At 54.6% G+C, this 18,441-nt stretch overlaps 1 protein-coding gene across 1 annotated transcript in view; it reads right to left on the bottom strand.

Annotated features, from left to right (window-relative positions):
* TMEM104 (transmembrane protein 104) overlaps positions 1 to 18,441 on the bottom strand; it is a 61,570-nt gene that overhangs the window by 8,259 nt on the left and 34,870 nt on the right. Inside the window, exon 9 of the mRNA XM_011940597.1 lies at positions 10,231 to 10,324. Coding sequence (XP_011795987.1) covers positions 10,231 to 10,324 — 94 coding nt within the window. The remainder of the gene's footprint in view (positions 1 to 10,230; positions 10,325 to 18,441) is intronic.

Raw genomic sequence — 18,441 nt, 5'->3', positions numbered from 1 at the left:
TGGGGGAAGAAGGGGGCCTTACTGGCGGGATGAAGCCGTGACTGGGCCAAGCCCTTGTAGCAGCTGAAGGTAACTTATTCTTGGGGCCAGACAGGGATGTGTAGGTGTCTGGAACCCAGGGCTCTGATGCTCACGTTCCGGTAGTCCTACCAGCAACCCCAGTTCACCTCCCTCGGGTCTCTGTGGGCAGGGACAGAAAGCTCCTTCCTTCCTGCGCTGAACACACACCCTTGGGCATCAACATAAGGGCTGGCTGAGCTGGAGGTGTGGAGAGGGATGAGCTCCTTCCAGGTCCTCCCAGGCAGCGCTGCCTTGGTCTCTGAGCCATGTGAGGCCTGGGCAGGACTCTGCCTTCCTTACAGAATGCTGGGGTCTGTGTGGGGCTGGAGAGAGTTGGGTGACCTTCCCAGGCACCACTGGAGTTGGGACACAGAGGCCAGAGTTCTCCAGGCCTGGATGGGGAGAGTGGGGAGCAGAAAGGGCCCTCCCAGGAGCCCCCACTTTCGCTCTGGGGGCACACATGAAAGTCCCCCATGAGCATGAGATGCTGAGGCACTGAGTCCATCTTGGTGGCTCTCCTGTTTTCCTCATCCCCATCGCTGGCTCTGGAATTAAGCAAGGGCTACTTCTGGGCAGCCTAAATGCTGCCCATGCTCTCCCTGAAGGTGGCAACAAACCCACCGGGTTCTGATGGAGAAGCACCGAAAAGCATTTAGAGCTGTGCTGACCACCAGGGCCACCCAAGGCCGAGGCTACTGAGCACTGGAACATGGCTGGCTCAAACTGAGGTGTGCTCAAGCGTAAAACACATCGGGTTTCAAAGACTTGGTGTGCGGCCCAGTGCTGAGGTGGGCGGATGACTTGAGGCCAGGAGTTTGAGATCAGCCTGGCCAACATGGCAAAACCCCATCCTTACTAAAAATACAAAAATTAGTTGGACGTGGTGGCATGCGCCTGTAGTCCCAGCTACTAGGGAGGCTGAGGCAGGAGAATCGCTTGAACCTAGGAGGCGGAAGTTGCAGTGAGCTGAGACTGCACCACTGCATTCCAGCCTGGGTGACAGAGTGAGACTCTGTCTCAGAAAAAAAAAAAAGAAAAAAAAAAGATTAGCATGGAAAAGGAACGTAAAGTATCCCGCTTGTCAGTATCCCACTTGTCATTTTTTTCATGATTACATGTTAAAAGATTTTTTTTTTTTTTTTTTTTGAGACAGAGTCTCGCTATCACCCGGGCTGGAGTGCAGTGGCCGGATCTCAGCTCACCGCAAGCTCCGCCTCCCGGGTTTATGCCATTCTCCTGCCTCAGCCTCCCAAGTAGCTGGGACTACAGGCGCCCGCCACGTCACCCGGCTAGTTTTTTGTATTTTTTAGTAGAGACGGGGTTTCACCGTGTTAGCCAGGATGGTCTCGATCTCCTGACCTCGTGATCCACCCGTCTCGGCCTCCCAAAGTGCTGGGATTACAGGCTTGAGCCACCGTGCCCGGCCAAAAGATATTTTTGATACTGTAAGTATTTTATCAAAATGAATTGAACTTCAAGATGTCGCTAAAAACTAAAAGTTTCCCCAGGTGGCTGGCATTGTATTTCTATGGGCGTCTCAGTGGGGGTTTCCTGTGCTGGGGGTCTGTGGGCTGTGCACACCTGGGAAGCACCTGAGATGCTGAGCATTTGAAAGATTTCCCCCTTCTGCCACCAACCTCGGTCCAGGACTCCTCACTCTAACCCTGTCACCTGCCCTGACTTGCATGGGGACACTGAAGACCTAGGGTGGAGCTGTGACGCTGCACCAATCCTTCTGGAAAAGCCCAAGGACAAATGGGCTCTGAGTGCCCTCGGGCTGTGACCCCCAGGGCAGCCTCACCTGGAGAGGGAGGCACTGGCTGGGTCTGGAATGCTATGGAACTGGCCTGTGGTCCTGGGTCACCATCAGAGGGACATCTCCATAAGAGCATGAGCTGGAACAGAGGCTCTCAGGAGCCATGGAGGGCCCTGCCCAATGGTCCCTGCCCAGAAGCCCCCACCCCCAGCCCACTCATTCCCTTCTACAGGGCCTGGCTTAGCCCTCTGAGGGCGCCAGGCTGCAGGGGTCTCTGGCTTTAGCTGGGCCATCGGAAGGGGTGGGTGAGCAACACCAGCCTGAGCAGAGAACCACTGGAGACCAGCCTCTCGGCCCTAAAACAGGGGGAGGTGACTGGGTATTTGTTCCTTAAATAACCGGACCAACCATGGCAAAAGGAGACCCACATTTGCAGGCTGGAGGTAGAAGAGCCCAAGGATCCTGCAGCCTAGAGGTGTGAGCGACACCAGGACACAGTCCTGGCTTGGAAATGGCCAAGTTACACTGGACACAGCTCCTGAATCTGCCACTTAATTGTGTAATTTAGGGGCAAATTGTTTCATCACCTTTAAAAATGCATATGAGGCCGGGCATGGTGGTTGATGCCTGTAATCCCAGCACTTTGGGAGGCCGAGGTGGGTGGATCACCTGAGGTCAGGAGTTTGAGACCAGCCTGGCCAACATGGAGAAAATTAGCTGGGCGTGGTGGCCCATGCCTGTAATCCCAGCTACTCGGAAAGCCGAGGCAGGAGAATCACTTGAGCCTAGGAGGCGGAGGTTGCAGTGAGCCAAGACTGTGCCACTGCACTCCAGCCTGGACGACAGAGCAAGACTCTGTCTTTAAAAAAAAAAAAAAAAAAAGAGATGATTGTAGGAACGCTGAAGGGTTGGAGTGAGATAGGGCAGTGCCGTGTTGGTAAAGCCTGGCTCGCACTAGTCGCTCAGGAAGCTGCACGTGCCGTCTATCATTGCAGAAACCCATTGCCCCTGCTGAAAGCCCAGTTCCCAGGCAAGCAGGAAAAACTGTCAGTGCCGAGTTCTCATCTAGCTCCCCTTGTGCTCTAAGGACGGTGACTGGATGATACTAGTGACCCTGCCTTCCTGGCCAGGTCAAACTGCTGTCAGAACAGTTCCCAGGAATACGCCATCACTGGCCTCAGCTAACCTTTGGGGCTCTGGGGGTCAGGGATGGGGAGGGGGGCAAGGAGGACCCCAACAGGCTGCTCACCCCTGCTCTGCCAACCAGAGGGACCCTCAGTTCCTCCTCTTACGCCCCTGTCCACCCCCACCACTGCCAGCATCTTTAAGGCCCCTCAAGGCCAAGCAGTCCCCACCACCCCACCTCTGGGGCCTCCGGGTGTATGCCCTCTCCGGGAGGGACTAAAGGACGCAGGGACACAGGGTCTTTGGAGCCTGAGCTGGCCCATCCCTCCTGGGGTGGCACCTACCTGTGCTTGGGCTGTGGTGTGGGTGAGGGCTTTGCCTGGGAGGAGCTCCCTTTAGGGACTATGGGAAGCCCCCACATGGATATGCCAGGCACCAAAAGCATCTTGGCCCTGGGTCTGGTTTTCATTTCAGACCTGTAGGACATCCAGCATATGCCAGCTTTGCCTAGCAACTCACCCACCACTCACTTGGGTTTCTGCTGAAAGGAGGGAGTCTAAAGCCAGCTGATCTTCCCATGTGGGCCAGCTCCCGTGTTTTCTGGAGGATTCTAGCTTTGTTCACTCCTCACCCTGGGAGAAGAGAGGAGCGCTGAAACAACCAGCTTTATAGGACTAGGTTCTATCCTGCGGCTAAATTATTTAGCCCAAAGGACTGACAGCAGAGTCCCCCTCTCCCCAGGGTGGCAGGAGGTGGCGGCAGCCTGGTGAAGGGCAAGTGTCTGAGCCTCTGGAGCAATCAAGCCTTCCGTCGGAAATCACGGGCTCTGGCCTTTCATCCTTCCACTTTCCCACACCCTCAGAGCCTGGCAGGTGGTGCCTGGGAGGGCAGGGTCTCAATTTTTCATTCTTAAGTTGTCAGAGCAAGCTCAGTGTGCAATCATTGGGAAGGCAGGGCCCCTGGCTGCTGGCTGACTAATCTCCTTCCTGGAGATTGGAAACATAAAATTTCAGGCGCTGCCACCTTTCCTGCAGGCTGCTCAGCCCTTTCCTCTCCAGCAGCCAGCTAGATGCCAAGAGAGACAGGAAGGAGAGAGTGAGGAAGATGAGGAGAGGTGGTACCGAGCAAGGATGGGTGGCCCCTCCTGGGTCTGAACGTAACGCTGGAGCGCCAGGTTTGCCGTGGGCCGTGTCAGCCCTGCAGATGTATATGACAGCCCGACTTGCTGCAAGGTTAAGACTCACCCTCCCACATGAAGCCCAGTTCTGCACAGAGGCCATGCCCATCACCATCGTCGGGTCAGACTCGACCCACTGCCATGAGTGACCTGGGACTTAGTTTCCTTGCCTTGTCAGTGCCGGACAGCTGGGCCACCAACCTCCTGGGCATTGCAGGAGTCTTTGTCTGATAGCTGGATCTGCCCACCTCGGACGTACATGGATCAGAGCTGATAACAAAGGCTGCTTAGAGGAGAGGTAGGGACGAAAGGGCAACAACCTTTGCTCGGGGCCAAGTGAACTCTCAGGTCAGTTCTGACTGATGCTAAGGAAGGGAGTAATTTGGCGGCACATGGCTGGTTGTTCACCAGCAAGTGTTCATTAGTTGCCTACTTTACCTTAAAACAAATACTGGGTTCCTCTCCTATAAATGGGCCTCTGTGCATTTGCAAAAAGAACTTCTAGAAAACCAAGAATAAAATTAAGACCAAAATGAAACATATACGAAAGGTTTTTCAAGATTCCCTCCACTGGGAGTGTAACCAGTCATGGCTGGACACGGAACAGCCCAGGAGAGCCCTGGACAGTGGCCCAGTTGGAGGGTGGGCAGGGCTGCCGCAGAGACCTGGGCTATGCAAGGCTGCTGACAGCGGGGTGGTGTGGTGCTGGCATATGAAGCTGTCTGGATGGATGCACAGGGGTCATTTTGGGGGGTCCTTCTGGGACCTCTGAGAGGCACTAGTTGAGTGGCTGTGGAGGAATTCCAACACCAATCTGGCAGCAGTGGGCACTAGATGGCCCAGACACAAGACCCCTGGCTGCCGGTGGTGACGGATCAGTGCAGTCCCACTGGGAGGCAGTCTGCAGGGATCAGTCATGGGTTTGGGGACAGGTAAACACCAGAAAGCCTCATGTCCCCAGGTGATGACTTCCTCTTGGGGGCCTCACCTGCCACCACCACCACGTCCCACCTTTCTCTGTCGGCTTGGAAAACAAATCTGGGGCAGTTGCTGAGGGAGGTGGAGAGAGTGGGGCAGAGAACTTCATAAGGCAGGCTCAAGTTCATCCACAAACGCCTGGAGAGGACGGTGTCTGACCCACTTTGAGGGGAACACAGATGCAAAAAGAGAGTGTGTGGTGTCTGTTCTGCAAACACAATCAGAGGGAAGGGAACCCTGCGGTCCTCCGCAGCCCAGGTCCGAGGAGGGCTGTGGCGCTCCAGAGCAGCCTTTATTAGGAAGGATCGGGTTTTTAACAACCCCAAATGGGGCGCCCTGTGCCGAGCCAGCTGTTCATGGGAGACGCCTGCAGGCATCTGCCGGGGAAAGTTGGTAATGGAACTAAAGTAATGAAGTTGCCATGGCCCCTTCCAGCCCGAGAGTTCCATGCGGTGAGGCGGGGACAGCCTCTAGCCATCGGCTTAGGTGCTCAGGCTTGGGCTCTGAAGTCCCTGCGCTGGGCCTGTGAGCACAAAGAACATCCTCTGTGCTGCGTCTCCCCTCAGCATCCCTGGTCTACCTGTGGCTGGCAGAGGCTAGAGCCCCTGCCCCTCTGTGAGATGGGCCTGCCTTTCATTCTCCCAGCTCAGAGCTTCTTCAAAGTGCGTGTGAGTAGATGCTGGGGGTGGTGGAGCAGAGAGGGCTCCTCCCCAGGCACCACAGCTGGGATGTGGCAGAGGGGAGGTTGCCCAGAGCCAAGCTGGATGCTTCTAGATCTCACTGTGAAACCCGTGTGGACACCCAGTGCCATGCTCTCTTGAGGTAGCTGAGGTCACGTCCCCGGTCTCATGGCAGCCCCCAGACAGGCTCACCTTGAGGCTACTCTTGGGATGTGATGGCTGACCAAGATGATGCTGAAGACGGTCACACTCACTGTGGCTCCCCTCTGCACACTGCGCAGGTGCTGTGCTAACAACAAGGTCCCAATCGAGGCCTCGCTGCCACTGCACAGACAAGGAACCTGGCGGAGAAGACTCGATCCATCTGCCCACATTGGGAGTAAACGCCAACTGTCCCACATGGGGGGCGGGGGGAACAAGGCAAGGAGGTCCAGCGTGACCTCCAGTAGGTGCGCCACCTGGCGCAGAGCAGCCACCGGAGACCTGATTGCTCAGGAATCTGCGGTGGCCACCTGGGGGTGAGCCTGCCAGGTCTGCCAGGGCCAGAACAACAGCCTCACTGCTGGGGACAGCACACCAAGACCTTCCTTCCCCATGTGGATTCAGAAGTATCTGCCACCCAGGCATCCCACACTGACCAATCCAGTCTCCCCAGAACTTATTTGGGGAGCACAAGAAATGAACAGACACTATCACATGTCATCCATGCTTTGAGTTTTCCTGGACAAGTGGTTATTTACAAAGGCTATTTAACCCTTTTCAGTGCCATTCTGACAGAACGAGGGGGCTTCCGAGGCTACTAAAGGGGAGGAGGGCAGAGCAGAGCGCCTCAGAGGAGCTGGCCCGAAGGCTCCTCAGCACAGCTCCGGGGCCTGCAGTCTCCTCCGGCCTCATTTCAACAGATGGCAGAACTAATTCCTAATTAAGCCCAAGAAAGTTTCCGGCTCAGCACATTTATTTATGATTTTCCGGTCCCTTTGGTGCTCATTCTTCCCCTTTGTCTTCCTGGAACCCAAGCCAGCTTATTTCCAACCCTGAGCTCCCCACTTGGTTATGGGGAATGCATGGCTTCATCTGGGGAGAGGAGAGGAAGGGGTGCGGCGGGAGTGTGGGAAGGAGGGAGGGGTGTGTGGGAAGGAGGGAGGGGTGTGTGGGATTCGGTCACACAGCTGCTTTTAAGACAGAATGAAAAGGGAGTTTGTGGCGAACTGACAACTTGGCACAGACTTGAGAGGACAAATAGGCCTTTGAGGTCACTGCCTTTAGGGTGGTTCTCGAAAAACTGCCTGGGGTGAGCTTGGCCCAGAGGCGAGAAACCCTCGTGGGGTCCCTCCCCCATGGAGGGGCTGCCAGTTTTGTTTTGTTTGGTGGTTCCAGGGAGACCTCCGTCCCCTTCCTCCCCTCCTGAGCCACGCTGTGGCCCGGGGCTGAGAGGGGAACACACCTTCTGCCAGGGTTAGGAAGAAAAATGCCCCACTGGCTTCAGTGCTGGCTGCTGGGGATGGAACCCTAGACCCAGCTGCGCTTCAGAGTTTACCTAACTGGACAATTTTTCTTCTGGCAAGAGGGCTGTGTCACAGAAAGGTTTGCTTGTTAAGCCCAGAGGTCTGAGTCTCTCATGGAGAAAAATCACTGCCTCTGCTGTCGCCCCCAGCAGCACTCTGGAGAAAAGGTTTGCCTGAGAGGCTCCTGACATTTGATTATCTCTTGGATCAAAAGGAAAAGAGAGGCAGATGACTTGCTAAGACAACAATGTCAAGACAACAATGTCACCACCAAAAAAACAAGTGCTGTCGACCTTCACGAGCTGGTCTCCACCTCGGGCTCCTGACGCTGCCAAGAGCCTCTCTTGAGGCCACTGTCACCTGCTCCGTAGCACTGCAGGGCCCTGGGAGCCTCCGGGTGGGAGACCTGGGGGTGGGAAGGGGCTGGGGGAAACAGGAGTCGATTTTCTAAAGCAACTGTCAAGTCTACTGTGAGCCTCGGGGGAAGCAGTGTCTCCAACAGCAGAATGGCAAGGGGCCCGGGCTGTCCCCAGCCGCCTTCCAGGACCCCGGGGCCCTGCTGGCCACAGAACTCAGCTCCTCCTCCGACTGACGCAGGGGTACAGCTGGTCTCCTGCTCTGAGACAATCGCTCTTTATGTGCCCTCAGCCTCCTCTTCTCCTTTTAACAGTCTTCTCCCTTTCAACAAATGTATTGCTCCCCAGACACGGGGAGGAATCTGTCACCCTGAACAAGTGCAGGGGTCTTTGGAAGCCATTAACTGTCACTATCCTGGGTGTCATCCCCTCTTGGGCTGTCATGCTGGCTAAAGCAGGAGTGTCCCCTCCACCCCTCCCCACCCTGTTCCTGTCCTCCTGGACAAAGGGAAGGAGACAAGAATCAGCTCAGCTTTCTCCATGCCAGCGCCCAAGGGGCCTTTCCGCGTCCCCAGTGCTGAGGGGCAGGTCAAGTGCAGCCAGTCCCACGTAGGGTAGGGGCCAGACCTCGGGGCTACAGATGTGGCTGCCGGGAGCCACAGGAGCTGGAGCACCAGACTTAGGCCAGGAAGGCAAGGAGGGAGAACAGTTTTCTCCAAATCCTGCTTTACTGAGAAAACTCGTTCTTCGGAGACCACTAGGTTTTACCCACTCGGCCTTACCCAGAGCTCTCAAATACTTCACATAAGCAGAGAAACAGGAAGGGTGGACAGCTGAGCCCTGGTGTTTCTGATCCCTGCTGACTCTGACTTCTGGACACGATCCCTCCTGGCACCCAGGGAGGCTCCATTCTACATCCGTCCTTGGAGCTGGTGGGATCCCCAGGTTCTAAGTAACAATTCCCATCTTCCCCCAGGTAGTCATGTTAATTTAACCTGGGGCTTGGAACTTGTGAGTGCAATCTGGGAACAGCACTCACTGGTGAGTACGTGCTAGGATTCAGTCTCCAGACAGACTGAATGGAGCAGACGCAGACTTCCGCCCTGTCCAGGGATGGACAGGTGTACTCTCGCTCCCTTGTGTCAGCTGGATGGCCAAGGACGGGCTCGGCCCAGATGATGTGCCCCTGTGGGGGCCTCACAACTCATCTCCATCCTGCTCTCATCTCCTTGCAAGGACAAACCAAGAGGGCAAAGAAGTTACAGGCTGGTGAGCGTGGCTCAAGACAAGGAAAAACTTCCCAGCACTGACATACACCCCTCAGAGTGGAGTGCGAGCCTTACCCAGTCATGAGCTCTGGGCCCCGAAGGCCACCCTGTGCCCTGTGCTGTACGGCCTGCTCCCAGAGGGGCGAGGCAGGGCTACCTGACTGCTGTGGCCCCTTCCAACTAAAGATGCCAAGACTGCTATGTATGGAGGCTCCTTACACTGACATCTTGTAATCACCTGAGTCTGGGGAACCAGGGGAATTGCAGATGTCAAGCTGCTGGAAGTCATTTAGACCAGAAAGTGTCCTCGGCGACCATGACCCACTGCTGAGTCCTGGCATGAAATCAGGATCAGCGTCCACCCCCAGAGTCTGGGTGAGGGTAGAATGGGCAAGCGCAGTGGGAAAGGGGGCTGGGGAAGGTGGTCAGGAAGGAGGAGCCCCAACCTTGGCTCCTCTAGAGCCAAGTGCCTCTGTGCTGAGAGGCAGGCGAGCTCCTGGAGCCTGGACACACCCACTCTGTCCAGGCCCCTCTATCAGAACAGCAACAGCCTTCTTAGCTTTTAGATTGAGCAGAAGAGGGGTCCAACGGGCGCCCAAAGCCGTGCTGGCCACAGAGGCCCCACCTGCTCCTGTCCTCCGTCCAGGTGGATCGGCAGCCAGCCCTTTCCCTGAGGTGGCTGGCAGGATGGTGTGGCAGAAGTGGACCAGCCCCCAACCACCAACCTGTCTGGGGGAACTGACTTCCCAGACCGCAGCTGAGGACAATGGCGCTCATGCTCAGCAGGGTGTCCGTCGGTTAGAAGATGCTGTGGAGGGGGTGTCTTTTCATGCCCTAGTGGCCAGAGACCCAGGGGCAGAGAGTGGCTGCTGCCACAGCCCACTGGTTTTTATGGTTATGCCGCATAGCATACTCACGAGAACGCGGAGCCGCGCTGCTCCCGTACCCTGCAGGGCACAGCCCAACCCAGGCTTTTGGGAGCCCCCCTGCCCGCCTGTGGGTCAGTGGGCACCCAGCATGGTTGTATGAGAAAGAGGCTGGTCCTAGAATCAACAATCCTGGCTCTAGCCCCAGCTCCATCCACACTATGAGACCTCGAAAAAATCATCTTTTTTTGGTGCTAAATTTCCCCAGCAGTAAAAGGCAAGCTGAGTATCTGCCCCTCCTTGTCCTTTGGAAAGGTGGGAGGACCAGACAGACCTGAGTCAATGGAAACCACAACCACTCTCCAGCTACGGCTGGGGGCCCTGCACGGCCTCTCGCGAAAGGAGAGGGAAGGGACAAGAGGAGAAAGCGCAGAGACTCGAGCTGTTTCTCAGACTCACCGATCCATCTCATCAGAGAGGTCAGGATCTGCAGGTACTTGGTCTTCTGGACGTCAAAGAAGGTGAATGGTCCGAGGAGGAGAGTGAAGATTGCCTGGGGGATGGAAACAAGAGTAAGGGGGATGCACGCTGCACTCGCAGACCGTCTGCACGCGGAAGACGCTGCTGCTCATGTGGCCTCCGCCCACAGCTAAGGCCGGGCCTGACTTGGGCACACCTGGACTGGCAGAGGCTCCCTGGGGTCACCTTGGGTAAATGCCAGCGCCAGGGGTGGAACAAGAGCTCCAGAGCCATGCTTCCCTGCTGCTGCTCACGTGGACTGTGCTGACAATGCTGTGCCTCCTCGGCAAGGCCCAGGTGTTGTTCCAGGGATGGAACATCCTGCTCTCTTCAGCAAACACAGATTGAAGACCCATGACGTGCCCACCCTCGAACTGCCCATGAGCATGGGCTAGAGACGGAATGGCAAGAAGGATCCAAAAGAAGCACCAGCCACGTCTCTGGCTCTCAGTTTACTGGGAAGAAAGGACACAGTGGTGAGGGGCCCCAGGAGCCCTGACGAAGCCTCGCAGGAGAGGACACTTCTTCTGAAGGGCTTGGAGAGGAGTGATCGGGATGTGCATGGGCCACGTTTTCGGCTTCGAGAGAAGGAGAAGCCTGGAGAACAAGAGCCCCTGGCTTTCAGGGCAGGCCCCTTGGAAGTACCCAGGATGACCAAAGAAGGGAGCTGCATCTAGGAAAACCAGGGCAAAGCAGTCCTGGGCTGAGAAGGGGACCCAGGCAGAGAAGGGGGTGCTGATCGGCACGGATCCTCTCGTTTCTCTTTGGAGAACAGGGGAAAGTGTTGACTTAAAAAACGAAAGTCAAACTCTGTCTCAGAAAACTGGTCTGTGGGAAATGGGAACCTAAGGAAAATGGGGTAAACGTGACAGAGCAGAAACTGGGGTGTGGGGAAGGTTAGGATTTCCATGCCAAATTGGTTGCTCAGGGAGTAGAGGAATTAAGAGCTGCTCATTGCAGTTAAGATGATGGTACCATTTCCAATCTGCCACTCGGAAGCAGTGTGAGGCATCAGACCTTCTTAACATTTACACAGTGCCATTTTATCACGTTAATGCTAATGACGCTCACCAGAGATGTGGCAGGCGGCTTGGAAGCCTGAATGAATGTGGGGAGGGGGCCCACTCAGGGAGTCGGGCTCTGGCCTGTCATCCGGGTGAATCCATCACAGCTGCTCAGCCCTCGGCCAGCCCCTGTGGCTGGCAGGCGGGAACCCCGTAGAAGGGGGACTGAGCCCACCCTGCACCCTCCCCCGACCTCTGGCCATAAGGAGGGCAGGATGTGGGAGAAGCTGTGACCCCTTATCCAAGTCCATTATCACTGAGAGGATGAGTGACGCGGAGGAGTGAGGTGCCGCTTAAGGAAAGGCTCTAATTAGCTGGGCTGGAGGAGGCGACCCGGCAGTCATCAGGCACGAAGGACTTTGGAAAGAGCTTTCTGCTGGGGGCCTCAGAACTGGCCCTGCTTCCACTCAGGAGAGGGGAAAGAAGTCTTTCTATTAGGCTTGGGGAGCGGGGCGGGGCAGGGGAAGGCAGAGGAAAGGGCTCTCCTCGCAAAAGCAATGGACAGCCTCCGCTGTCCCCTCAGCCCAGGGAGAGGAGCTGGGGACACGGTAACGCATGCAGAACGTTAACTCTGGCAGAGCAGGTCTGTACGCAGCACCATCAGTAAGTCATTTAGGAAAATTACCACTTCAGGGAAACTTTCCACTGATGAATTTCTCTTTTGAAGGATGAAGAGGGAGATGTCAGGTAGAAGAATGCATAAACACAGAGCCACCTGCCACAAATGTTTCCAAGTAACTGTGGTCTGCCGGAAACTGGACTCCTGGTGTGCCCGGGTGTTTGGACAGTTCGCCTCTGACTTCCCGCTGAAATCATGGTCCTCCAGCTGTGGGGGCTGGAGATCTTGGAGGTGGCTTATGTGGGAGGTCAAATCTCATCTCAGAAACCTAAAGACTGGTTTTTAGAAGGTTCCACACCATAAAAATAGAGGGGCGGCAGAACCACCCCCAAAGGCAGGCAGAGAATGCTCCTGCAGGCTGCCTGGGTCCTGTCCTCCAGGGGCCCTGTCCATCTCTGTCCTTGTCCTCGGCAGATGCTTGTCAAGATCCTAGGACACAAAAGGTCTCATTCTGTAAAACCCTGTATGGATGAATCCCAGCCCGCTGAGAGCATCCCTCTCTTTAATCAGACACACCTCTGAAAGGTATTGTAAGTGGTATGTGTGAGGTGCCACTTGAGTGACCAGGAATATGAATCTAGAGGAGTCAAAACGAGGGTTCACACCTGCTTAGTGTTCTCAGACCCAGTCTGAGGACAGTAGCAGGTCTGTCCTCAGCATGGGAACTAGCAATGAAGGACTCTTCTGGAAGATCTGGCCAATGGCTGCAACATCCATAGATGGATGATGGTTGGAATGTGGCTTCTTTTTCTTTTAATGCTCAGGAGTACAGACCGACCATAACACTTGGGAAGGCTCAGGCCCCACTTAGTCACAGCAAACATGCACAGACTGCCAAACAGCAGCCCTTCCGTGGGGCTGCGAGCTCACGCATCAGAGAGCACCCAGATGAAGACACAGACTGCGAGCTGGGGCTAATTAAGGAACAGGTGTCCTCTGCAAATTACTTAGAGCCAGAACTCAGCAACTGCAGGAGCAGGCTTCCGGAGTGACAAAGGATGAGGACAGAGGCAGTGGCATGCGCTGCCACGCCACGGTGTGGCCGCGGAGGTCTTGCGGAGGGAGGGGGGCGGGAGAAGGAACAGCCCCTGTCTCCAGATGGTCTAGCAGGGGCAGTGTCCATCTCTGAACGCACAACAGCCAAGCGTGGTACTTCATGTTTTCTTTCCTTTTTGAAAAAGGAGACATAAAAAGCCAAAAGAGACAGCCTACTCTCTTGGGTCTTCCAGTCTAGCCCATATGACACTATAAATTAGCTGGCTCCTGAGCAATTTTCCAACCCCCAAATGCCATTGATCAGTTCAAACTCAGTCTCTGCTCAAGGACTCTTGTAGCCCAACTCATTACAGGAGGCAGAGACACGAGTCGCTGCAGCCAAGCACATTTCACATTTCTAAAAAAAAAAAAAAAAAAAAAGGAAAGAAAAAAGAAAACTCCGATTTCTAATAAAATCTTCAAACTGGTCATGGGAAATAAAGTCCGGATGGACCCAGGAGGGTACAAATGGGTCCGTTCAGATCCTCTTTCTTTTTGGGTCAGTGAGTTTAGATGACACCAGGGGCCCCACAGCAGCCTTGCTGAAGTCTTGATGGAGACAAGGAGGCTCACATTCCCAGGGCACTGCAGGCAATGCTCAGCCACAGCTCTTTCAGAACATTCTGGAGTCTACAGCTCAACAGGGCTGCCTGTCCTCCTGTGTCCCTTACATGCACTGCCCACCTCCAGTTGCCCAGGCTCCAGATTTCCAGCAATTTCTGACTCCTTCTTTGCTTTCTACATTAGGTTCCTGGGGTTGCTATCACAGATGACCACAAACTGGGGGACTTCAAACCACAGATACGTGTTCTCTCCCAGGCCAGAAGTGCCCTCTTGCAAGGCAAGGCTCCCAATAGCACCCCCTACAGGACAGAGCCCAGCTCTAAATACGCATTAAAGATGGGGCTGACAGGGAGGAGCCGTTTCTCCAGATGCCACCAGAAATGAGATTTAAGCACAAAGCAGGGAGTAAAGAGAGCACCTAATCTCAACCCCAGCCTTCTGTCCCCTGGACAGAATCAGTGACTCAAAGATGTGGGGAAGGGACCCTGCAGCCTCACAGGGACCTGTTGTGGGCTGTGCCTGGAGATTCCCTGGACAGGACGTGGCTTCGCTGAGGACCCGGAAGTACGGACACTTGTGCCTCCTTGAGCAGCCTGGCATCTGGGTACCAAAGGCTCAGTCACCAACTGGTGCCTCCACTTTCCTCCTGGAGTGGTTTGAAACAGACTGAAGAGTCAGCTGCCCAGCGATGGAATGGGAGAAACAAATACTGTGCTACTTCTGAGAATGGATCTTTAAATCAAGAATGCTCAACTCACGCCTGCTGAGGCTGAGCCGTGTCCACCACCTGCCTCCCTCCTCTCCAGTTCTAACCCTACAGCACACGGCACCCACAGAAGAAAGGCTCCGACTCAGCCCGCTTCTGTGTCATATACAAAAGGAGCCCAGGACTGGCAACGTGCTATGCCCTTTGTTTAACTGCACCACACAGGAGCGTGTGAGTGAGGGTGTCAGCATCAGAGCACAGAAGTAAAGCGGGTAGACACTTACCTCCCCATCCCCAAATTTCTCTGCCTATTTAGCTGGTCAGAGAAACAAAACGAAATTTTAAACTTGGTGCCAATCTCAAATTAAACACCCTGTTTAACACGCTGTACAATCTCTGGGTCCTACCCTCTGCCTGCAGATCTGTCAGAGCCAACCCCAAGGCCACATCTTCCCAGCCACTGGTCCTTTGATCGGCCCTGCCCTGTGCTATCAAAGCTGCCCTATGATAACATTGCTACCCAAGCTGCAGCCCCTCCACACTCTGCCAAGTGCTAACACACACGGTTTCATTTCATGCTCATGACCCCCTGCAAGGTCACTGGTGCAGGTGATGATGCCCTCATCTTACTGATGAGGAAACTGTGGGGGCTGGAGAGGTTCAGTGACACAGCCAGAAAGCGGCAGAGGGAGAAGGGACCGTCCCCCTCTCTGGCATCCCGTCCCCACATTTTCAACCTCATGCCTTCACCCTCCTGCTGGCAAAGAATCTCCCCGTGACCTTCCTCACTCCTACCCCTTTCTGAGCCCTGTTCAAGTGTCAATCTCCTCTGCAAGCTATTTTAATCGTCCCTGGGGGCTCTTGACTGAATTACCAACACACAGTTGATACCACCTGACTTCATTCTGGTGGGCTCTGAACCGCTGCTTTCTCTTGGGTTGATTTTGTGTCCCCAGCAGAGTGTAAGCCCTTTGAGGGCAGGGACTGCATTCTTGTTTGTCGCAGCACCTAGAAAGGCTCTCAAACGTGGGATGCTCACAAAAGCTTTGTAAAATGTACTGTATTTGGTGGGGGGAGTGCCTGGCAGAGTGGGTGAAGAGGCAGCCCCAGTCTTTCCAACCTGCCTTGTACACGTTTTCCATGCCTCCTGCGGGGGGCAGTGCCTGACCTGGCAAAGCCGGCAGCACGTGGGCAAGAGTCATCTGCTCTGCCTGAAAACAGCACACAGCCAGGGAATAACTCTTCCCAACACAGCTGAGGAATCGACATGTTATGATTTTAGGAAACACACATCAAATCAAAACAGCATGGCTCTGAGTTTACCCACTGGCTTCAGGGAGAATGATATCCATCCCTCCAGGAAGGAGAGAGTGCACCCGGGAAGAGTCTGGGGTGCCCAGCTCCCCACCATCACCAGCATCTCCAAGATCTCCACAGGAAGGTGGTCTGGGGTATCTGGCTTCCCACCATCACCAGCATCTCCAAGATCCCCACAGGAAGGGGATCAGACCCCAGTGAACTGTGACCACTCTCAGTCTGCTTGGCTCCCAGAGGGGTGGTGTCTTAGAAGACATCTTCACCTAAAGTAAAGAAGCTCAAGTTCTTCAAAGGAGTGATCCTTTCCACCTCTGCTTTCTGGAGACAGTGGAGTCAGTGTCCCTAATAGTCACCCACCGCCACCCACCAAAATGCTTACAAGACAAAACTAAAACCCCAAGTGCTGGAAGGAGATGGAGTGGGCTGCAGATTCCAACTGGAACTTAGACTTTGATGAAATTCAACAACACTCACAGTTCCATCTCAGTTCCCTCAAAAAAAGGGGAAAGAAGACAGAGGGGCTACTTCCCTGGTAGAAAGGGGAGACAGGAGGCCGGGCATGGTAGCTCACACCTGTAATCCCAGCACTTTGGGAAGCCAAGGTGGGCAGATCACCTGAGGTCAGGAGTTCAAGACCAGCCTGGCCAACATGGCCAAACCCTGTCTCTACCAAAAATACAAAAATTAGCCAGGCATGGTGGTGTGCACCTGTAATCCCAGCTACTCAGGAGGCTGAGGCAGCAGAATGGCTTGAACCCAGGAGGCAGAGGTTGTAGTGAGGTTGTGGTAAGCTGAGATCACGCCATTGCATTCCAGCCTGGGTGACAGAGCGAGATCCTGTCTCAAAATAAAACACCCACAAGAAAGGGGAGACAGGAGAAAGAGGGGCTGAAGTGAGGGCTGCAACAAAGGACAAATGTCTTAAGAACTTTCTGAGCAACGCCACACCAAAACTAAGCCACAGGACACAGAGTGACACACAGTTACCCTCTGCACCAAGTGACAGAGAAAACACCTGGAAGGGCAGCCGTCAGCTGACTGTTGATTCCCAGGAGAGGGTCCCTCCCAGCCCTGCCTCCTGAGTGAGACTTGAAAAGTGGGCAGTGTCCCATGGAGACAAATGCCAGTGGCCGAAGCAGCCAGCAGTGACCAGGGAAGCACACAGGCGATGCTTTTGTTCTCATCCTGGAGCAGCAAGAAGGCTTGGAACCGAAGTGGGGCGGGGCAGGGGAGTGACACTGTGACCCGCTGGCTTCCATGAACACTACTGAGGCAGTGGACTAGTTGGTTACTACGTGGGCAGTTCTCTAAATGTGTGCTTATTTCTTTCCCTCTAAAAATATGAGGCTTTTTTGGTTTTGGCTTCCACGGTGTAGTGAGATGGAGTTTCTAGAGCCAAGAATTCGGGCACCAGCAGCTTTCTCTTCACTCCTGCTGTCAGCTCTCGGAGTTTCAACATGGGAGGCCAGCAGGTCCACCCTGAGCCTTCTCACTCCAGGGCTGGGGGCTGATGGGGATTTCTGTTAAGGTAGCAGGGGTGACAGAGGCACTTCTCACACAGCAGCAAGCCTTGAACGGTTGAAAAGGGCTACGCTAAACGTACAGGGACCTGTGGGGGCTGACCACGGAGCACTGGGGCTTGGAGTGAGGAGGGCGCAGGAGGGCTCATCTGGGCGGAGGTGGAGTACACAAACCGCACAGCCGAGCTCCCTAATCCTGGGGGTTATTTCAAGCGATAAAAGAAAGGATCCCCCAGACTCCAGGGCTGCTCTTGGTGGGTACAAGGGGTTAAGAGTTAATTGGGGTTAATGGCAACTCAGCACGAACCCATCCCTAAATGGAAAGTGAACTTTCAACATGTCCTTGAAGTGTAGTGAAGAAATGTTCAAGGATTCTATTTTTATTTCTCAAGTGGCTGTGAACGTTTTGGTTTGGAAGTTTTTATTTTCTCAACTTGAATTACAGTATCTGGGGATTTACCCACAGGAAGGTGAGTTCTGAGGCAGTGTGGGTCAGCGGAAGGACCACAGGCTTCAGGGTCATGTGGCTAGGGTGGGATTTGCGTCCTGATGTCCCTGCTAACTGCGAGACCCTTCAAGTTCCTGAACCCCTCAAAGCATGCAGCGTGTGCACAGAAGACATTCAACAGACATGAGCGTGGCTTCCTGACCCCTTGTGTCAGCACACACCAGATCATCACTCCCGTCCAAACATCTTGGTGGGGAACGCAGCACTCCTGAAGCCAAGCAAGGAGCTCCATCCAAAGAACGTAAGAATGTTGTCAATACTATTCTTCATTGTTTTGTTTGTTTGTTTGTTTGTTTTTGAGGCACTGTCACACAGGCTGGAGTGCAGTGGTGCGATCACAGCTCACTGCAGCCCTGAACTCCTTGGCTCAAGCGATCTGCCCGCCTAAGCCTCCCGAGTAGCTAGGACTACAGATGCATGCCACCACATCCTGCTAATTTTTTTTTTTTTTCAGAGATGGGGGTCTCATTATATTGCCCAGGCTCGTCTCAAACTGCTGGCCTCAAGTGATCATCCTGCCTTGGCGTCCCAAAATGCTAGGATTACAGACGTGAGCTACCATGCCTAGCCCCAATACTATTCTTTTCCTTTTTCTTTTTTTGAGGTAGTCTCACTCTGCCGCCCAGGCTGAAGTGCAGTGGTGTGATCTTGGCTCACAGCAACCTCCACCTCCCAGGCTCAAGCGATTGTCCTGCCTCAGCCGCGTATGCCACCACGCTTTGCTAATTTTTGTATTTTTAGTAGAGACACGATTTCACCCATGTTGGCCAGGCTAGTCATGAACTCCTGACCTCAAGTGATCTGCCTGCCTCGGCCTC

The sequence above is a fragment of the Colobus angolensis genome, unplaced genomic scaffold (genome assembly GCF_000951035.1).
Source record: "Colobus angolensis palliatus isolate OR3802 unplaced genomic scaffold, Cang.pa_1.0 Scaffold1, whole genome shotgun sequence".
NCBI classification, from domain to species: Eukaryota; Metazoa; Chordata; class Mammalia; order Primates; family Cercopithecidae; genus Colobus; species Colobus angolensis.
The sequence above is the reverse complement of the archived record's forward strand: the minus strand, read 5'-3'. Positions and strand labels throughout refer to the sequence as shown.